General features: G+C 36.3%; 1 protein-coding gene across 4 annotated transcripts in view; it reads left to right on the forward strand.

Annotated features, from left to right (window-relative positions):
* The first annotated feature begins 11,034 nt into the window (after nucleotides 1-11,034).
* pasilla (RNA-binding protein Nova-1-like protein passilla) overlaps nucleotides 11,035-23,718 on the forward strand; it is a 31,089-nt gene continuing 18,405 nt past the window's right edge. The window contains exons 1-3 of one of the 4 annotated variants that reach the window (XM_067098998.1): nucleotides 11,035-11,334; nucleotides 16,393-16,545; nucleotides 19,554-19,708. In XM_067098998.1, the coding sequence (XP_066955099.1) occupies nucleotides 11,211-11,334; nucleotides 16,393-16,545; nucleotides 19,554-19,708 (432 nt within the window). In that variant the 5' untranslated portion in view covers nucleotides 11,035-11,210. Of the gene's footprint in view, nucleotides 11,335-11,394; nucleotides 11,683-16,392; nucleotides 16,546-19,553; nucleotides 19,709-23,718 lie in introns of those variants that run through there. The other 3 variants (XM_067098999.1, XM_067099001.1, XM_067099002.1) reach the window with 3 other exon arrangements.

The following is a 23,718-nucleotide window of genomic DNA, read 5'->3' on the forward strand; positions in this document are numbered from 1 at the left end:
ATCTTAAATACTCTACGGATATCTTACCTTAACGGATCGCAATTAAGAGGATATGAAGGGAGGAGCATTAAAAGATCCCAAACTTCTTAAATATACGGTTCCTTACCCCAGTTAATGCAGCTGCACCTGCCACGCAGACCGAGAGTACGTGGTACGTTAGCATGGAGAGCAACATGGTTCTTGCGTAATGCTTGTCAGGCGTTCCCGGGAGAGACCAGACGAAAACACCGAGGCCTGGAAGACACGGGTGGTTTTAGTTGCGAGGAAATAATGGAGTCTAGGTTACAGATTAATCTGGGAGCTCTGGAGAGTGCTGTGAAGAATTTTTTGCAGTAATAATAATAATAGACGGACTACAGGTGTCAAGCTTTGTTGCACGTCAGCGTCTTAGACCCACAGTCTAGGTACAGACCATTCCCTAGAAGTTCGAACTTGTTTCATGCCTAAAGGAATCGACATACAATTTGCTATATCAATTTGTAATTATACACATCCCTTATCCATTCAGCAGACGATTTATATAATTTGTCTGCGAGGACCATCACTGCCTCTGTGAAATACAAAAATACAAAATAGAAATGGGGCATCTGTGAAATCAAACTTAACTTAGGTTTTCTGTTCACAGAGTACAGTGTGTGTGGAGGCAGGCTAATGTAATGCTTGAATTTAAGTAATCTCTTGTCTCAGATATTAGTCTCTAAATATATGTTTCTCTTCACTTGCATTCTGTCCTTCAAAACTTACCATTTCTATCTATAGAGCACGTAACCACAGTAAACGCACACATACTAGGCCTAATGGCACTGATAACATAAACACTTCAATGCTACCTGCCAGGGCAGCTCCTGGGAAGCTGAGGTGGCATCGTCGTCATCTCGAGGGGGCATCAAGACCATGTTGGCAGCCCAAGAGGGCGTGAGAAGCGGGAGGGCGGCCTCTATAGTTATCCTGACGCCGATGACAACGTGGGCGCTCAAAAGCCAAGGGGCAGCTTGACTTATAAGTGTTCATTGTGGCCCAGGGCTTGAGAAATCTGCGAAGGAAACAATTAATCAGTTAATAATGATTGTATGATAATTTTCTACAACAAGTATTACGATAATTGTTTAGTTCAGTGGTTTTTAAACGCTTTTGTCTTGCGCCCGCCCTTTGCATTTTTTTGGCAATTTTGCAATTAACATTACAACCCTTCTTGCGCCCCCTTGGACGCTTCAGGCGCCCCCCAGTTTAAGAATCACTGGTTTAGTTTAACAATTGTAGATTTTAGACACATTATTTGTAATTATTACTTTATAATGCGCTCATATTCACTGTAGTAATGTCTGTATTATAACGACCAGAAAGTTAATAATGATTGTATGATGATATCCAATAACAAATATTATTATTATATTAGTTTAACAGTTGTAGTTTTAGACACCTCATTATTTATAATTATTCTTTTATAATGCTCTCAGATATCCACTGTAGTAATGAGTCCACATAATTGTGAATTCTGGTTAAAATGCAAATATGAAGCGCAGTAGCATTCAATTTTCTAGACAGCATTCAATAAAGTGACACTCTTGTAAAAGAAAAACATGGAAGAAAATACTTAAATCGTGGAAGAATAAAAAGAGAAGAAGAAGAGTTTATCGTAACAGTCCCAGCGGCCAGAGTCATTTGAAAAATGAAACGGTGTTAAAAGTCATTCACTGATGAATAATCCCACTGCCTGCGTCGACTGATCTGAGAGAGTTTTGCTGGAGAAAAATATCGAGATTAAAAATATTAAACGATGGAGTAAATACACGGGAGAGAGAATATTCTACATGTGGTGGAATATATTTCAGTTATTTATATGAAATGATGAAAGTTTACGTGTAACACCTTCCACGATTATGACGCCGTCGTTTTGAAGCAAGTTTATGAAGAAGAAGAAGAAGAAGAAGAAGAGAGTGACAGATCAATTAACACTGATTTACCTGTGCCTTCCCACACACGCCGCGAGGATGCTACCATGAGCAGTCAATCCAGGCTCTCTCTCTCTCTCTCTCTCTCTCTCTCTCTCTCTCTCTCTCTCTCTCTCTCTCTCTCTCTCTCTCAGACACACAAACACATTGAAATTATACAGACAGAGATAGACGTAATAATCTAACATAGAAATTGTTTAAATCTGAGAGGTTAACTAAGTAAAAGTCATTAGAATATTTCAACACCTCGACAAAATCTGCTCCTTCATTTAATGAAAATGCGTCAAAGAATCCGAATTAAATACAAATATAAATCAATTTCCCTTTTAAAATAAATTCAGGACACACGTACCAACATTTACACATCTGCAAAAAGATCTACTTCGGTATCTTGAACAGAGTCTGCTTCCCTCAAAATCAGCATTCATAAATAGTGGCTGGGTGAACCATACATTGATAACCATCTAGACCAGACACGAACATAGATCCTACGTGCAGCTTTAACCATGAATCTTTTTATGTTCCTACGTACACGGACAAAAAAATCTCGAAATACTGAGGGTCAGAGAGGTGTGAGTACCAATAAACCCAAAAAAATATTTGTGTTCAACACTAGGCTTGACCTATAGTGGTTAATGAAGGGACGGACATCAGAGTGAAAGATGAGAAATTATTTGTTACGGAATACAGATGAAATACAGAAGTCCATGAAGTCTATCCTCTGTAGGTGGGTAGTGCCGTCAGTGCACCTCATGCGGTGCATTGTAGGCATTACTTAAGGTTCTTTGCAGCATGCCTTCGCCCCCTAGCTGCAACCCCTTTCGTTCCTTTTACTGTAACTTCTTTCATATTCTCTTTCTTCCATCTTACTTTCCACCCTCTCCTAACAACTGATTCGTAAGAAGTTTTCCTCCTGTTACACCTTTCAAACGTTTACTGTCAATTTCCGTTTCAGCGCCGAATGGCCTTAGTTGCCCCAGTGCTTGGCATATCCCTAAAATCTACAGTATAAATCAATCAATCAATCGATCTATCATATGATGGGGTAGGACCTAAGTCTAAGAGTGAGAGGGGGACATGAACTAGCCTTGAAAGAAATCGCTAACGTTGCCGAGGAAGTAAGACAAATATGGAAGAAGAGTAAAATATGAGAGACCATACCATCTATTGTGGAGGTATGAAAGTAGAATCGCTATGCTGAACACCAACCTCCAGGTACCAAGTATTGGTTAACTGGTATTGGTCTAATCGAATTCACATGAAGTCTTATAGGTAACACTTAGTCTATCTCTGCCAAAGAGAGGGACTTCAACACAGCAATAACAAAACGCTGTCCAACAATGAAAGGATTGCAACTTGGTGTCTGGTACTGGGCAGGTCGGCAGTGTGACGTTGACACAGTCCTAGAGGGCATCTTGCTCTAGTTCCTGAGACAAAGGCACTGAAGATGATACCAGAAGTTCTCTGTAAAATCTACCTTTTGAAGCATGACCAGAAAGGAAATATCCAGACGATGACCTAAATCGCAGCTGCCACTATATAAGATAAGGAAAAACACCACATAAAAAAAATTTTGCTTGAAAGAAGAAAATCCTGACAAGCTACGTACCTCCAACTAGAAGTGTGCAACGCTTATATCAGTAGATCTAAGTAAAGCTTTTGATGCTAGTACAGGAGCTTATGACAAAAGGCCTAAAATGTTCAGGCGTTAAAAAATACTAGGAGTCAGGTGCCATGAAAGTTAGCTACCACTGGGGAGAAAGTAAGGAAGTCCCATATGTAGATGAGATAATAATGCAAGGCAAGATGGAGATGGGTTAGGCATGTCCTTCGCACAACACCTAGGAGAGGAGTTGAAAGACCCAAACCTACTTGGGTGAGAACTATAATGGAGGCTGTGATTGAGAAGAGATTTGTCGAGGATACAACAGGAGCAAGAAATGAGCAGCGAAATTTCATAGGGACCCTTTGCATCACACGACCTCGGAGGCGATAATAGTGAAATAAATGTATCAATAGAGAAATGTAGCCTTCGTAAAAAAATACCTTGATATATTTGTTAAAAATATATTTTGCACATAGCTATGCAATCAAAAGACTAGACTACCGAAAGAGTTTTTATAACGTGATACCAAAATATTTACGAAAGAAGCTGCAGGTTTTAATCAACATGAGGTCAAATTGATAACAAATACATCCTCAAGGGATAGGGTAACGCCCATTGATATTTAGCTTGACTGGCCACCTACTAAAGCAAGAAAAGAATATAAAATATGTTTTTGACGTACATTGCGGTGGAGGATAAAAGGTAATCGAAGTATTTAATAGATCTCCAACAAAGGTATACCACCGAAAACGTAAATACGGGTTGAAGCAGGGTTGAAGCACAGACAAAATGTGTCACTGGAACCAAGTAGCGACAAAGATGACGGCAAAAAAGAACCTTTGAAGACACGACACCCAGATGTTCTGTCAGTTGCCCAGAAAATAAGAAACGTGCAAACGTAGACATTTAACAAAGAGCAAAAAACTTTACTATAGAGAAGAGTTATGACACGCAAGAGTTAATTCAAGAAAACTACGAACTGTAACAGACAAACGAATGGGGTCTCCCAGATGACCTAAAGAGGGGCTGAAAGGAGAGCCTCCAAAAATAAGGGAATGATGATGGTATTAATGAGCAATATTTTAGTAATGTGAAACAACAGACCTAATGAATGTGGCATTAGCACCTGTCGTCCTTGTCGCTACAGGAAGCCTTGTGAACAGTGTTAAATTTTTAGCAGTATCAAACGTTAGTTATGTCGTTTAATTTGGTGCAGAAAAAGAAGGTTTGCAGTCTGTGATAATAAAAGTATCGCCCAATGTTCAGAATAATTAAGTAAGTGTTACCTGTGCTTGGGGAATCATGAGATGGCATGGTAGCACGGTACGAGACCGGCTAATCAATAAAGTCTAGTTCAGTTTTCTGAATCTTGGTTGGCTTAAGATATTTCATTTAGCATTACGGGAGAACGAATATTGTGGTCAATAAAATTATCAGGGAGAGAAGAGACATGTTAACCTGTTTATCTGTTTACCATTTCAAGACTGCTCTCTCTCTTGGCCTTGACTGCGACTATCTAGAACGTCCTTGAATCTCGTTGTCCTCGCATCACTATATTTGTTTCAGGCCACAGCTGAAATCGATACAAACAATGTTCCTTAAAATTTGCCGTTCAGAGACTTTAAGCAGTGCTTCATTCTATTTTTGAATTATCAATAAATTATCCCTTTGGTGACATTCATACGTTTTCTTAACTTTTCTTTTATATAATTATATTGATTTTCCGTTTACAATTTTTCCCAAAGTTTTCATGTGGAAGAGAAATTCAGCACTTAACGATCTTTTTTTTTTTTTCTAAAATAAAGTCAGAAAATGTGATGGTGGAAAGATTTCCATTTTCTAAATAAATGACTGACACAATACGTATTATTTCAACATTGTTGTACTTCTAACTCGAAGGAGTAACCTGTACTGGTCTCCGCTTTTAACAAATCCTATTAGTATTATTGCAGTAAACCGTATGTTAATTAACATGCCCCTTAAAGCTTCTTTAGAAATAGCAATACGCTCTGAAAAAAATGGAATGTTTCTTAACTTTTTTTTTTTTTTTACAAAATTTCGCTTCCACCACCCTTCATAGTGCAACTTACTAATATCTCAACATACCTGTATCATTTCATCAGGGATTCTTGCTACTTATGTTGCCCATTTTGCAATCGTTCCCACTCTGATAAAAAAATCTTACTGTTGTCCACACTCAGGTACATAATATTTTTACAAACGCTTCATTACATTGCAGGAGTTGTTGACAATATTACACAAACAAACGTTAAAAATGCATATGGAGACGACCAAAAGAGAATTTATTGGTGATTTTACAGTAACGTAGAGCACTATTTAATTTCTGTAACGGTAAAGTTAAGGAAACGTACATTTTTAGCTTTTAGCATTGGCCTGAAATAAACGGGGACGTGAAGAAAACGGATTCATGGACATTCTAGATATATACAGTCTTGAAATGGTTAAGAGATAATCTCTTCTTATGCTGATCATTTTTAATTACGGTCAGAACAAGGGACTTTATACCTGTATATATTACACATCTCCCATCTGTTCCTCAGAAACACTGCGATGTGTCATTAATTTTGCGGCCTAGTCATTCATTTTCCCATTTTCGTTATGTTCTCCCTCTTTCTCTCCCCCCCTAACCAATCAATCGAACAATCAATTCCGTTGCAATCAATTGCTGTTTCAGCTCGCCTCTTTGTATTATCGAACACATTCCATTCGCTTTCCTCCTCCTCCTGCTCCTCCTCTTCCTCCCCCTCTTCCTCCTCCACCTCCTCCTACTTCTACTCCCCTTCCTCCTCCTCCTCCTCCTTCTCATCATCATCATCATCATCTCTCTTTATATTTTGGAGGCCGCCTTATCGGCGCCCCTTCGGTTCATCAGGCTGGCCCCTTTTATTTGCCGATTAAAGTTTATAGTTTTCTTGACTTTCTCGTTCTTCCTGCTTCGCAATTGTTTTTGTCTACGTCTTTACTTCGTTGATTTGGGCTCATCTTTTCTTGTGTATTATGTGCTTATTTACCTTCATATATCTCTTTAAAACGATTCATTTCTCCTTCTACTTCTTCACATTCTGACTGAAACTGTGACAAGGAATTGTGACATCAGCTGTCAAAATATAATATGCCAACTACACTGAGAGTGTAAGTGTATAAGTATTTGGAAATGATCCAAAATGCTGTCAATAACTTCCAAAATTAGCAAGAATTAAAACATGCCCTGAAAGGTTCTTATCTGGAAACAACCTAAAATGCTGATATTAAGTTTCAAAAATTATTCTAACCATATAACCTACTTCACCCTATCAAAGGTTAGTCGGGACCTTTAACCCTGTGACGGAAAGAGTTACAGTATTATGCACATGCTAAGAAATTCACAATCTCATAAAAACAATTTGTGTAATAAAAATCCACACTTATATAGCAAACTATATCACTGTGAAAAATATAAAGGCAAAGATTTTCGAACACCTGAACGGTGTTCCTGATCAGTGTTTTAACGTAAGCACTGACGAGGAACGCCCTCCAGGTGTTCGAAAGTCTTTGCTTTTATATTTTACCAGGATTAATAGAGTACAGGGTTAGTCCGCTTCTGACCAAATTAAGGACAAACTCACTCATGGCGTCATGTGACCGCATTTGGTCGAGGTTCAGATATTTTACATAGTAATAGAATTTGCTATATAATTGTGGATTTTTATTGCACACATTACGCACATATTCGATGAAGACAATGTTTGAAAAAAGAAAAAGACAATGCACAGCCACAACAACTTCACTGTTTTCAGTAGAAATGGAACTATGACAAATATGTCCAGAAAATGGAGGCTCGGTTACTGCAGTCAGAATGCTCACGAATTCGCTGCTTAATTCGGGAGAGGTGTTACGATTTAATCTTTTGGCAGTGATTTGCAGTTACTAAGACTCCATTTTCTGGACGTACTTATCATAATTTCATTTCTACTGAAAACAGTGATGTCGTTTTCTTTTCCAAACATTGTCTTTATCAAATATATGCATAATTTTGTGCCTCTTCCATCTTAGGGTTAAAGGTTTTCACTAACCTTTGATATAGGAAGTGGTACCGCACTCACTGTGTAGATTAGTAGTCTGAATAACCTTTAAAACGTATTATTAGCATTTCAGGTTGTTTCCACATACTAATCTTTCGGTGTCTGTTATTTTCAGTTAGTTTTAGAAGCAAGTAATCGCATGTGACTTGTAATAACGACAATTGATTTTAATGTTATCAGCGCTTAATTTTTGGCGACCATTTTCACGATTCACCATCATTGATAGTAACAATTTATTTGTAAAGATACTAGATTAGAATACTTCCCAAGAAATAAGAGGAAACTGTGAAAGTTTGGGGACATTCAAGAAAAAAATTCAAAACGCAAATCCACTCTGAAACAGCTGTGCCGCGGAAGAACACATCAGTCAAGATTATGTCAAAGACATGTCTATTTAATCAAAGGTTATGACAGCAAAGAACAGTGTGTTCGAGACAAATGTAAACTGTAACTGACAAACAAACAGGGTCCGCTTAATGGACCTCACGAGGGATGCTAAGAGGGGCCCCCAAAAATAAACTAGGAAGTTGGTGAAGACATGATTTGGATCGAAGCTTGACTGTTGACAGCTTATTATTATTATTATTATTATTATTATTATTATTATTATTATTATTATTATTATTATTATTTATTATTATTCAGAAGATGGAGCCTATTCATATGGAACAAGCCCACAGGGGCCATTGACTTGAAATTCAAGCTTCCAAAGAATAAGGTGCTCGTTAGGAAGCGAGAGAAGGTAAAGGGAAATACAGAAAGAAGATATCCCACTTACTAAAAAGAGAAATAAATTGATAAATTAATGAACAGATAAAAACGTATTAAAATGCAAGGAGAAGAGCATTAGGCTAGTAATGGAGTGCATCGTCGCTTGAGCTCCTGAAGTTCAGTTGCCCGACATCCTCAGGGAAACTGTTCCACAGTCCAGTGGTGTGAGGAATAAAGGACCTCTGGAGCTGAGAAGTTCGACAGCGAGGCACATTTACTGCATACTGGTGGCGCTGTTCAGCGAATCTGGCTGCTCTCTCTCTCGGCAGGAAATGGGGATCAGGGATCAATTGTGAATGTGAAAGATCTCTATGAAAATACAACTTATTAAAATGAAACGTAGATATGGGAGACATGCATCATTTAACGAGGAAGTAATTGTGGTATCAGAAATATCACTGCTACTGAAGTTGATACACAAATGCTCCGTCAAACAGATGAAAAGGAGATGAAAATAGGAAAAAATATAAGTATACGACGGTGAAAAACAAAATAAAGAAGCCAACTAAAATTGGGGCTACTTCAACTTAACAGCAAAGTTAAATTTGAAAGTTGTTCTCATTCCGTAGATCTAATCATATACCAATAAATCACAAGTTTGAGGATAACAGTATAATTATTCATAAACAGTCTAGAGAGACTACGTCTCATCTTGTGTACACATTCCACACTGAAAACTGTAATTCCTCTGAATTATGAATTATACCCCAGTCCTCGAACCTGGGGCTGTGAAATTTCAAGGGCTATAAGATTAAATTGATTTTATACCGAGTTTTCTCAATTCTTCTTAAGAATTGAGAAAACTCAGTATAAAATCAATTCGCAAAATGCAGCCATTTTATTCAACAAAACTTGCCTCAAAGAGGGTCTTCTTCCTTCGTATATTATTATTATTATTATTATTATTATTATTATTATTATTATTATTATTATTATTATTATTACCCAAAATGAGTTAGCATTCAAAAGTAACAAGCCTGTGGCCCAAAGAGGGGAAACGGAGAAAAGAAATAGTAAAAGTTGAACAAGCAGATGAAGATTAATAAAAAAGTAAATGATTAACAGAATATCATTACAGCCTCTCTTCAATTGACAAGGAACACATTCGTCAACATAAACTCCAAATGAATGACAGACAAAATGCGCAATATACAAAACTAACGTCCACAAGAAAATTTATTAAAATTTTTAACAGATTACCGACTTGACAGATTGATTGCGAGCTCTCTGACGTTGCAAATATCAAGGGTCACTGATACGGAGGGCTACCGAGTTGCACTTATATAGGCTCTCACAGATTTTGGTGGGAGCGAAAACCAACTGACCTTTCCGAATCTTTGCACAGTAGGCATGATTTCTATACCGTTTTTATATGTCCCTAAGTACGGTTAAGTTAGTTACTGAACTGAACTCATAGAGTAAACTTTACATGTACGGTATTCTGTTAAAAACATTACAAAGTCATAGGTTATAAATACAGAAAGAAGAGAGATCAGTTATTAGAAAAGAAAAGATAATTTAACAAATAGATAAATAAAAATGCAAGTAAAATACAAGAACTAAATTTTTACTTGCGGTAAAAATGTAGTTCTTATTCAGCTTCATAAGAAACAATGTAAAAGTCTCTAAAATTCATTTTGCAACCGATGTAACCGTGTGTGAATGACATTTTGAAGCTTAACAAGAACTACTTTTTTACCTCAAACATTTATTCCTCACACCGCTGGGCTGTGGAACAGTCTCCCTGAGGATGGTGTGCAATTGGAACCTCAAAAGTGCAATCGAAGACGCAATACATTACTAACCTAAAACAGTTCGTGCATTTTACTTCAATTTTTATCTATTTATTTACTAATTTGTTAAATTATTTTTTCTATTCTAATAACTGCTCTCTTTTTTTCTGTGGTTCCTATTGCCTTCTGTTACTTCTTTCTGATGATCACCATATTCCTTGGGAGCTTGAATTTCAAGTCAATGGCGCCAGTGGACTTGTTCCATATGGATAGGGTTCATTTTCTGAATAATAATAATAATAATAATAATAATAATAATAATAATAATAATAGTAATAATAATAATAATAGGTCCTTATTGTGAGGTGAGAGTCCGGGGGTCCACACGAGGCATCTGACTCCCTTACATAAGGCCGACGCTAAACCAACAAACTATACCTTATATAAAATTTTGTGCAATTATTATTTCCAGTGTTTTACAGATATGAAAAGATTATATATTTCAGTTATTAAACTATCGATATATATACAGTATAATATATATATATATATATATATATATATATATATATATATATATATATATATATATATATATATATATATATATATATATGTGTGTGTGTGTGTGTGTGTGTGTGTGTGTGTGTGTGTGTAGAGAGAGATAGATAGATGTAGATGCGTATAGATACTGTATATAAAACGTTGCTTCGCTTACAGTCATTTTTATGCATCAGATAGGCAGTGAAACTTCCCATTTACTTCTGATACCTCAGCCTATCTACCTGACGTTTATATACCTGAGAGAGAGAGAGAGAGAGAGAGAGAGAGAGAGAGAGAGAGAGAGAGAGAGAGAGAGAGAGAGAGAGAGAGTCAGTATTTAAGAATCTATTATGAAGACGACTATCTGCACAAGAATGCGCATTTTTACCCACTTTTACGCCTCGAACACAGCTTCGATATAAAACTCGCCTTCAAAATGACCGCTACTGCCACTAGAAAGCTGCGCTTCTCTAATCCTACATAGCGCGTGCGCAGTGAATCCGTTCTGGCAGAGAACATCATCATGGCTTCTTCCGAGGAAATTATGGAGGAGTCTATAACTTCTCCCGGCACCCCAGACTCCCGCAAAAGACCGTTGGATATCGATTCGGATGATGTCATGTCGAAGAGGTCGCATTATATCCCAGGTAAGGTTTGGAAGTGTCCTCCGGGCTTCGGAAATCGCCGTAAATCGGCGAATCTCCTGTAGAAGGAGATCGGCTCAATAAATGTGTGTCTGTGCCTTTTTCGTGGCTTTAGCAGATGATGATTCGACGCGACTATTTCGTTTTGCTTCTTTCGCCATGGCTTTAATATTGACCAGAGTTCGAGGAAGAAGTAAATGAAAGAGGAGGCGACTTTAAACGAGAAAATGTAAAAAAAGTGTTTGTTAGGTAACATTCCGTAAATTTTGCTGTAAGCCGCGTAGGACGACTTCGATCGCTTGGGGTCGGTCGCCGCTGCTGCTGCTGCCGCCGGCGACGCTGTTGGTGACGGTGAGTTTGAACTGTTGACTGAATTCGCTAATTATTTCCCAATTAACCTGACAGAATGTCTTGTGACCCCATTCCACAATTCCCAGAGAAAACAGCAGGACCTTCGGGAGTATGTTTGGTATGTGGTTGCCAATCGTGTCCGTTTAGGAGGGACCATTGGGCTTGAGTAACCTACCAAAGCTTAGACCTAAGCTGACGGTGGGATTAAATTTCGAATAGATGGATAAGGGACGCATTACAGTATCCCGAAAGGAAGGGTGTTGAGCGATAGATTTCACCTTTGGCTTCCCCTGTATGTCTGTCTTACAGTGACTATAGCCAAGTAGGCCACCAGGTAGCCCTTCTGTAGCCCATGTGGTATAGTTTACCTTTAAACTATGGTAATAATCAAGTAGGAGTGTAGATGTAAGTTTTGTCTTGTGTGTTTGATGTGATTTTGACATGTATTTTCGTTGGAAATTGGTGGGAAACTGGAGATTTTTCATGTTAGTTGGGAAGTATCATAACCTAATGTTAACTAGCCTAACCTAAGATGCCTTGGCCTAACTTGATGCCTCCCTACCCCACTTGGCTTTCCCAGATCATAAAGTGGCATGCAAGATTTAGCCCAAGGTAAGCTTCCCATAGGTGGCAGGTCTTACCTGACCTAGAGTGACATAAATAATAGAGAAGTAATATTCATTTTGTTGCTTATATATCCTAGGTTAACCTGTTTACCTCTATTCCTCTTCACAATTTAGCTTACCCTGACCTTAAAACATGGTTACCCACTACAGTATCCCTGTTGACGTTGGACCTAGTGGTGTGTTTAGTAGGACAACCAACCATATCTGATGGATAAGTAGCTTATGTCAACTTCATCAACACCCTTAAAAATCATAGAAAAACATTATTTCAAATTTAAACCATGGTTCAGATTTAAAGGCAATTTTTACATATTAAAAGTCACATTCAGGACTGTCTGAAAAATCCAAGCCTATTTCACATTTGAAACCATGTAACCTATCCCATGACAGCATTGATATTCTAAGGTAAGTGTTTCTAGAGCCTGCAAAGATTTAAATATGCCTTTTTCTTAGAATACTGGTATTTTTGGCTTTGTTGACATTTGACACCCTTGACAGTATACAGGCAGGCCCCGGGTTATGACGGGTCCAGCTTACGACGTTCTGAGGGTACGACGCTTTTCAAATATATTCATCAGAAATTATTTCCTGGTTTACGATGCATGTTCTGGGGCTATGACACTTACAACGCCAATCCGACGGAAGAAATATGGCTACAAAACGGCAGAATAATAAAAATTTGGAGGTTTTTTGATGAAAAACTCAATAAAAAATGCAGTTTACATCATTTTCAATACACCCAAAGCATTAAAAGTAAGGTTTTCTTAGGATGTTTGATGATTTTTCAGTTTACAACGATTTTTGGCTTACGATGTGGCGTAGGAACGGAACCCCCGGCGTAAACCGGGGACTGCTTGTACACAATATAAATATAACCGTACAATATTTCTTGCAAATTATTCTGGAATGAATTTTTAAATAGATATTGTATTGAAGAGCATACAACACACACACATATTGTATTGAAGAGCGTACAACACACACAGCCCAAGATGCCATGACTTTCAAGTAATACCTTGGAGTGACTTATGAAAACCCAAAATCCAACATTGATTGTTAATTCAACATGTGGCACTGTAAGCGTGTGTAGTTATTCCATGATAGGCTGTTAAGGTACGCTCTTGGAGAAAAACCTCAAGTTAGGGTTGCATTCATCATTCTGAGTGAAGAAACTACACTACAAGCGGGATTCACAAGCTCGGTTAGCAAGCATTTGCACAGCTTGGTAAACATTGTAAATCACCAAAACACAGTTGCATTATATTTTTGTTGTTTATATTTATGTATAGCCAAAAGTGAATTGAATGACTTTCATACTTGTGTTGGCCAGTTTGAATCACAGGTTATCCTATTTATTTATGGAACTGGATGAGCCTATCTTATGTAGGTTGGTCAACAAGAGGTCGGCCAGGCTAGGTTAGTCTTACAAGCTAGGCTGCTCTGGGTAGTGAAGTGAAATTTTTACCTTCATCAGGCAAAAGTATACCATAGTTTTACCAGACCACTGAGCTGATTAACAGCTCTCTAGGGCTGGCCCGAAGGATTAGACTTATTTTACGTGGCTAAGAACCAATAGGTTACTTAGCAACAGGACCTACAGCTTATTGTGAAATCCAAACCACATTATAATGAGAAATGAATTTCTATCACTAGAAATAAATTCCTCTAACTCTTCATCAGCCAGCCGAAGACTCAAACTCGGGCCTAGCAAGTGCTAGTCCACAGCTCTACCGACTCGCCCAACGAAGAGCTAACATATGGGTGTAGTCAGACAGGAGGAGGGCCTCTATGAATTCCAAGTTAAGACCAGAGTGGCTAAAGCCTTGCTACAGTTACTGTAATTCCCAGTATTGAAGGCATTCCAACCCCAAAGACATGCCTGAATTTTGACTGACACGAGAATATATTGAGTTGGTGGCTTTGCAGCTGGTGAACTGTTTGACTGTTTGTACAGTGAAGTTCGGACTGTGCCTGATACAGCGTGTTGATTTTGATGTTACATAAGCTTTACTGAATTTGACATACCAGGGAACTGAAAACTTGAACTTCTATTGTGTTAAAAATGTTCCATGGCCAACAGTGTCTCAGAGCATACAAATGAGATTGTGATAGCATTGGATGTAGGCGTTTGCAGCAATTACTTTAAAGGAAAACTAAACACCACCTTGGGAAATATTAGAAAAATGGAATAACATGTTGCCACGCTAGTATGACATCCCAGGTATAACAGAAATAACGATTAAACCTTTTATTTTCAAAACCTGAAATTATTTTGCACTTTATACCAAGTCCAACAAAGGTAACCTTCTTTGGGGTGTGGATAAACTTATGAAAAAACATACTCTTCGGCCATTTGGATACACAGTAAATTTCCAAGACATTTCAAGAAAAAATTGCATCTTTAATTCCGGGAAATGTGGTAATTTGCATTCAGATTTGCGTTAATGTAATAAATATTGAATTTATTATTTGTTGTGGATGAAGTGAATGATTTATGAATGGTAACTGCCAGTGTATTGAAAATGTAGTTATTCTGTATGAAAATTTTGAATGACCTCCATAGATTTTTACAATCTGTGATGGTCATTTCAAATCTACTTTTAGTAGGATATAGATCTTGAGTTTTTTTTTTTTATAGTGTTAATAGGTTTAGCTGGCAAGAATATAAATTGTTATATTGTTATACGTAGTGGAAGTTTAGTGGTTTTATGCAGTATTGTATTCATATTTCAGCAAAGAAATGAAAAAGGTTGTCCCCAAATTAGATTAAAGTAAATCAAAATGTGAAGAAATACCGTATATCCAAAAGTTTTTAATTATAAACAAAAATGTCAGATTATAGGACATGTATACTTAACAGCAATATGTTTTGGTAAATATGATTACTAAAAAAAGTATGGCCATTAGAAAATATATTACATGTACTTATACAATTGATGTTAAGGTTTATATTAAAACAAGGTAGGAACATTCACATATGATGAAAATAATCATTAAAGATGTGTCTACATATGCAATGTGCAAGAATTTTCTACTTTGCAAATGCAAATGATAAATGTGTCCCCTGAAAATGTTTTAACAAGAGCCATGGGCAATTGCAAGCACTCATATATTTTATGTAGCATAATTGTGAAACCTTGCTGAAAATTGAATAAGTTACAGTCGACCAGTTCTTATAAATGGGTTATCTTTGTAGAATTTTTTACAACGATTGTAATCCCTCCATTTCATTTGCCCTCACTGGGGGGTAGTGCCATCAGTGCACCTCACATGGAGTACTTTAGGCATTACTTAAGGTTCTTTGCAGCGTCCTTTTGGCCCCTACCTGTGCAACCCCTTTCGTTCTTTTTACTGTACCGTATCTCCATTCATATTCTTTTCTCCATCTTACTTTCCACCCTCTCCTAACAATTGATTCATAATGCAACCGTGAGGTTTTCCTTCTTTTACACCTTTCAAAACTTTTTACTGTCAGTTTCCATTTGAGCGCTGAATGATCTCACTGGTCCCAGGACTTGGCCTTTGGCCTAAATTCTATACCTTTGTTCCATTCCATTTCATTTGAGATCATAGCTGCATGGCACTTATATTTGACGTGTTTCGTGAAGGAAAAAGAGCAATTTCTTGATAAGACGAAGGCTGCTTCATTCTTTCTTTGAAACCTGTAAGAATACCAAAACAGGACCTAAATACATAAGCCATAGAATTGAAAAACATAGTGTTACTGGATAGTTTTTTTTTAGAGATGTGCAGTAACTGATAATTGGTCATAGTTGTCTAAATTGGGTAAAGGGTAATGGAAACTATTAGTGTTTGCAGTATTTTACATCATTACAAGCAAGAAGAAAAAATTGTAAAATGATAAAAGAGTGGGGAATGAAAAGGCATGTTTATTTATTGTATGAAAGCTGTTGCTGTTGGATGGAAGTAAAGGAGGAGTTCAAATAACTTAAATCTTTAAGGCTAATTTAATTGTATCTAGTAATAAATATCTTTATTTCTCATTTGTTACCGATAGGGAAATTAATTTTCTACCGTACTCTATCAGTGTTTGATATTAATAAACTTCCTATCTTTTTCACAGATATGCAGAGTGATGGGACATATCACTTGAAGATCCTTGTGCCAAGTGTGGCAGCAGGTGCAATTATCGGAAAAGGCGGTGAAACTATAGCCCAGTTACAGAAAGACACTTCGGCTAGGGTGAAGATGTCAAAAGCTAATGATTTCTATCCAGGTAAGATCATTTGGCCTAATAAATGTAAAAACCTGTTTTTTTTTTTATATATATATATAAAAAGGTGATACTACAGGGTTTTTATTTAAATAATTGGGGAATTTTATAGGGGATGCTTACACATAGGTATTGTGCATGTGACTGTGTTCCGAGTTGGAGCGCGAAAGTTTATATCTTAGAAAGTGTAGGTATTCAGAAACTATGGTCATCATAACTTAAACATTGCATACGTTACATATATGAGGCAATACAAACCATTGTGCTACTAAAGCCTAATACAGACTGCCTCATAAGAATTTTCTTACTTTACATGTATATTTTATATATATGCACTTTATACTGAATATGCAAGAATTATAAGAAAGTGTATAAAAACAAATAAAAAGGTAATAGATAACACATGTTAGTTATTCAGAAATGATAAATATTCTGAAATGAGGCCATTAGGTCTTTCAGACAGGCTAAATATTTTGAAATGAACCCAGTAGGTTATTCCTTGGAAAAGAATGTCTACATGAAAAAGAGAACAGAGAAGAATATATCTTAGGCTCATTAATATCATGATAATGATAATCTTGAAGCGAGTATGAGCATTCAGTGGATACCTCTCATTCACTATGGCTTGCCATGCCAGTATACAAAATGACACCCTGTTAGCATAGTTGGGTTTCATATTTATATATGTGTTTTCTTTGAGGAGTGGAGGGATTTGAAAGGTGTATCTCTGAAGTCAAAATTGTTTTCCCTTAAATCCCTGAAACCTAACTTTATTGGTCAGTGCATGGTTAATTTCAAGCTCAGTAATTTTCATAAAGATTGTAAATGGTACCAGTAAAATTTCCAAATCTACTGAAGTATTGTGTGTCACCCAGTTACGAGAGGTGGGAGATCCTTCCATTGTGCTATCCAAGAGATCTAGTACTCTTGAGAATTGTTAGAAACAAATTGGAATTTGCCTATTTATGTTCTTTAGATTAAAAATAACTAAATACTGTATCTGTTGAACACACACAGACTAGGAAGGGACATCCATCTGTATTTAACGAGTACTGATGTTACTGTACTACAATGTAGGGCCTTGTATCCAGAAACCATCTACCAAGGAGAGGCAATCAAGAATGAAATATTCAGAAATCACCCAATTCAAAACTTGAACAGATTTCGTCCTTTATACATTCCATAGCATACCTGGCTCATTCGAAACCTAACAGCAATTATTATTGTGCATATTTAAAAGATAACGAAGAGTACTTGGAAAGGCTGTCGTAGATTACAAACTTGCATAAAGACCATATAGTTTCATCAGCAGTGGTTAATTCCTGTTAAGATACCGTCCAGCACAGTTTTAGGGAACTATGATTTGACCCAGGGTTGTGATATTTGCCAGGGTACAGTGGTGACTTCTATCTATAATACTTCTACCGTAATGCCAACTATCACAAGCAGCAATTGGATTCACCAGTTTATTTTTTGTATTATGTTAAAGTATTTTAGGGAAAACACTCTGAAAGTGACAAAATAAAAATCAATTATTGGTAGTTAAAAAAGAATTTGAGATGGTTTTCGGGCGAAAAAATTTCAGATTTTTAACATCTTTCAAAGGTTAATGACCTTTGAATATTTTGGCAGCAAATTGCTGAAAGAAAATGGAGGAGAATTTTGAAAGGTCATGTTGACCGAATGCTTAGATTCATGTCCAAACTTCTGTGGGTAGACCATATTAGCTGGGACATGTACTGATCTTATGAGAAGGTTTGCAGTTGTGATAGGAAGTAGCAGAGTTACCATTGCTGAAGTCCAGATAATCTTACAGAAGGGTGTAGAAGACAGCCTGTCCAACGGGAGAATTTGGGAAGAAAAAACAAAAGAGAGCGGAGGAAAGTCATTTATATAAGCTCAAGGATGTCATTTGATGCAATTTAGTAGAAAAATTCTTCAGTTGATAAACAAGATTTACATGTGGTTTTAAGGAAGAATTGGACTGGTTTCTGTTACCAAGAAAATTAACCTATCTTCCAGCTGAAATGGAGATACGAAGTGCCTAAAACAGAAAAATAGAGAAAAATCATTTTACATTTACCCTTGAAGGGAAAGTAGGATGTATAAAAGTAGAGGATGTCTTTTGGAATTTTCCTTCCAATACAGTTTCTGTTCTAGAAGCAGGCTGTTATAAGATTTAAGAGAAAATGGTTTGCTCATGAGATACTGATTTTAAGGTTATCTGACAAAAAATACAGAATGATATACAAAAGGATAATTCAGAATTAATATTTCTTTTAAGCAGCAAATGCTATCTTGTAGCTTTTACAGTGCTTGCTTGTTTTATGAAAGGTGTTGTTTTTTCTTTCATCTGCTGCTTATTCTATATTTTAATGAAAATGTTAAAATTCATTTAAAAGTAAAGTTTCACACACACACAAAGAGCATGCAATATACAGTACAGTACTGTATTACATAGGTTGGGTCTTGCGAAATGTGTGACGTGCTTAACACTTGTAAAATGTAGATTTTTGTCCTTGCATATGTTACCCAAGTAGTAGTAATACTCCACATTCTAGTTTTTTTTTTTGTGTGTGTGATGGCCTTAATAGTTTTTTCAGGTGTCTTCTAGGCTGAATTTTACCATCGGGTACAAAATATATATATAGTTATGTTCTTCATTACCCAAATAATGTGGGCTTAAATCTTTATGCTAAACCATAAGCTTTCATTGTCTTGAAAAACCAGGAAATTCAAGGAAAACTAAAACTGGTTACTCAGTCATATTCAGAGATGTAACAAATGGTTTTTGTTTAAAGCAGAAAGTTAAGGGGAAACCATGAACTTGTAGTTTTATGAAATTTTTGGTGCACAATAGTAATAACTGTATGGAACCGTATGACATATAGCCTAATGTTGATAAGAGCACAAAATATCCTCTTAGTGATCCTATTGTGAAGGATAGATATTTAATTGAATATATATTCATGTGAGCAAGCACTGTATCTTATTGAAACTTTTTGTTGCAGGTACAACGGAAAGGGTGTGTCTCATCACGGGGAATGTAGATGCCATTTTAACTGTGTTGTCATTTATAATGGAAAAAATCAAAGAGAAGCCTGATCCAAATGCCAAACCAGCAATAGATTTTGACAACAAGCAAACTGCAGAGAGAGAGAAACAGGTAATTTGGTTTTACAGTGTTTCGAAAACAGTTGGCTTTTTTTTTTCTTTGAAAAGGGACAGGCATTTTTATATAGGTTGGTGCATTTCTTTGTGTACAGTACAGTATAGTTGGATGTGTAATATGTACAAATGTTTTAATGCAATTTATTATCCTGGTAGAAGTTACTGGCTGCTCTTGTAATTGAACAACATAGCTATAGCAGCTTCACTAATTAACTTTGGAAACAAGCGCATGGATTTTACCAGGTGACTGGTGTAGCCGAAGACAAAATTTTTAATAAGAAAAACCCAGTCGTGGATAAGTCGCACACATCATTACCAATAGGAAAGTGAGTAATTTAACCAAGTATAAGTAAAGTATTGTGAATTTAAAAAATGCCAATTCCCAACGTTATCACTTTTGATTCTCAGTTTTACAACATGAGTCATAAATGAAAAGTTGAGGTAAATCTGTTTGTACATATGGAATGGATTAAATCAGAAAGCTCTTGAGGAGCAGAGTATATTTAGACATTAATAGTACTGTAGTGTTATAGCATAGTAGGTTAAGTAATAATATTATAGTGTTATAGCATAGGTTAAATAATAATGTAGTGTTATAGCATAGGTTGACTGTGGAGATTTTCATAGCTATTAGTAGTTAACCCAAGTAGCCCCACTGTCCGTTTTAATGTGAATTGTGAAAGTATAAAACAGCAATGAAAATCTGACGGGCAAGCACGAACATCAAAAATATAATGTACTACTCTCCTCTACCATGGATCTATAGAGCACCACTGCTCATGGTGTGTACACAGATTATGTCTTCTTAACCCATCCCAACTCTTAGGATCTCAATTGCCTCTTTCCACCAATACTATAGTCCCTTCTGGTCCTATCCCTCCAGAGGCCTCAGGCCTTTGCTCTTTGACTTTGCAGAGATAGAGGTCACATTTCATGGAGTTGGACCAGTGCAGAAGATGTCTTCGAACTTTTCCATCTTTTTATATCTCCATATAGCCTGTATCCATGTAGGGGGGTACTGCCATCAGTGCACCTCACATAGTGCACTTTAAGCATTAATTAATGTACTGTGTAGCATCCTTTCGGCCCCGAGCTGGAACCCTGTCATTTCTTTCTTTGTACCTCCATTCATGTTCTTGTTCTTTTATCTTACTCTTACTTTCCACCCTCTCATTTCAATTGTTTCTTAGTGCAACTGCAAAGTTTTCCTTTTGTTGCACCCATAAAACCTTTTAGTCTCGGTTTCCCTTTGAGTGCTGGATGACCTCATAGGTCTCAGAGTTTGGACTTTGCCCTAAATTTTGTATTCCATTCCATACATTATATATAATATAGAAATCAGCTATCATGTCAAATAAAATCCAACTCGTATACCATAATAGAGAAAAATCAGACTGGGAAAAATGCCTGTTCTACATCAGACAAATTCCACTATACGATCTTTTAAATAGATCATAGTGAAACTGACGATATCACAAATTTCAGTACTAATTCAGCAAGTGAGTATATCCCAAAATCCTTACCTGATGATAGTATAACAAACGAAATGTTCCTTGTGGTGTGAAGAATTATCATAACGAAGTCATCAAAAATGTTGGGTAGAAATTAGTTACTCAATAATCTCTTGAAGTTTTACTGTTTCTAAGGTGACAAAATTTCAAAAGTAATTTTGACTGCCAAGATGTGCAATAACACTTATGCTCCAACTGCATCTGAAATATCAAATGTATTTGGAAAATACTTTGAACATATTAATATTAGGCAAAATCTGGATGTGTACTATTGTGAATGTAAATAAAAAAAAAATTCTGAACATACTATTAGTTTTGAAATAATGTTTGATGTGGTCAGATGTATGGCTCCCTTACTTTAGAACCACGTGCTTAAATTCCTTAACCAACTGTTGAAAAAAAAAACAATCTCTTTCTAAAAGATGTGAAATTATTATGCCAGGCAAAGGTTATAGCAGTTCTTTTCTAAAAGATGTGAAATTATTATACCAGGCAAAGGTTATAGCAGTTCTTAAAACTAAAGAACAGGAACTCTTTATAACTGATGAAAAAATGTAGATTTTCACAAGATCAGTACAGTAATTGGAAAATGATGCTCACAGGAACAGTAGCTTGAGAATGGTGTTCACAAGGAAGTGTGTTCTGTAGGACATTGATCATACTAGCAGTTAGCATTACGAATAACAAATAACAGTTGCTACCAAGTGAAATTAAAATTAGTTTGAACCATATAGAGATGCCTTTGATATTATACCACTTGAAACCTATGATATGCACTTCATATTTTCTCTGTTGTCATCCCAGTATTAGCAAGGTACCCGGATCTCTTCAGTTGGTGGAAAAACTTAGCATCAGGTGGAAAAATATGTTAACTAAAGACAAGAAAAGTTTAAAAAATGTAAACATGCTTTTATTAAAATGCACAAAAAAGTAAAAAATAATTTTTTGAGACACCAGGATTTTCTTACAATCAATCATGTCTCCAAAAATAAAAACGTGGACGCCAAACATGGAAGGAAATACTACAAGAAAAGAAATATACTTTTTGATTTCTTGTAGCATTTCCTTCCGTGTTTGGCACACCCACTTTCATTTTGTAGACATGATTAATTGTGAGAAAATCCTGGTGCATCTCAAAAAATTACTTTTACTTTTTAGTACATTTTAATAAAAGCTTGATTAAAAACATTATTTTTTATACTTTTCAGTTTTGACAGAAATTGTTACCAATTTATGATTGTAACAAAAAAATAATTTAACATGGTAACTTGTTGAGTTAAAGGAGGTTTGAAAAATCTGAAGATTTTCATACAAATCCTGAGATACTGGGAGAGGTCATTGTAGGGTCATTAGAGGTCACTGCTGACCTCCTGATCATGTAAGGTTGTATTGTCACGGGGATTGATTAACCATGCAAAATCTCAAGCCCATCGGACAAAGGGAACGGGTTGAAAATTGAGTTACAAGTTCTGACCCAAACAGACAGACAGATGGAGCAAGTTCTGACCCAAACAGACAGATAGACAGATGCAACAGTCAAGTTAAATAAAAGCATGTAAAAATCTGACACCAATCTGCCAGAATTAAAAGTTAAGGTCAAGTGTTTGGTAGTCACATGCAGCTGGCAAGCACACAAAAGCTATCATGTATAGTGGCTGGAGCTGTTAGATGAACTTGTTTTTTAGTACTGACTGTTTGATCTACTTGAGATAAAAGAAGCTATTTATAGGGCAGTGTGTCAAACTTTGTTAAGAAGCTTAGATATAATGTAGAATGAAGGGTTCATAATCTTCACTGGAATCTTCAAGTCTTTCCCAAATAAATCTGCAAGTTGAGAGAGTGAACCCTCTTTCTCTCCACCATGACTTAGTAACCAATAAAGATTCAAGGAAGCTACTTGTTAGCTCTTTTTTTAAAAAAGGCTTTTCAATCAAAGAAGAGTTTTAATAATCTTTCACCATTCTCAGAGCTAATGGAAGCTGTGGATTAATAAATTTAAACTCAAAATTTTCTTAATACAACTTCTTGGATTATGTGTAAAATACTTCTCTGTGCACACTTGTACTATCTATTCTGTCTTTGAATTGGTTACACTTTGCTGGCCCCTTGGTGTGTGGTGAATAACTCACGACCCGGTCCGAGAATGTTGAGAATGCAGAACAACAGTTACAGTCATCTTTAGTGATTATCCCATTTTCATCTAACAAATTAAATCTGACACCAAAACCAAATTCTAGAAAGAATTTTTTCTTAATTTTCACCGTTATTAGTCTGTTCAGTTATTAAATTTTAAGAGTTGCAGTATAATATTAAGAACAAACCTTTTGGGCCAGTGCTGTTAGAATTATGATGTTTTACTCGGTGTTTTTCTTGAATTTTTTAATAATTATGGTGATTATTATTATTATATTAGCACCATCTTCAGTGTGCCACACAAAATTATTGTAAATAAGTATAAATTACTTATGTGTTATTTGTGTTACTGTATTTTCCT

The sequence above is a fragment of the Macrobrachium rosenbergii genome, chromosome 55, assembly GCF_040412425.1.
Source record: "Macrobrachium rosenbergii isolate ZJJX-2024 chromosome 55, ASM4041242v1, whole genome shotgun sequence".
NCBI lineage: Eukaryota > Metazoa > Arthropoda > Malacostraca > Decapoda > Palaemonidae > Macrobrachium > Macrobrachium rosenbergii.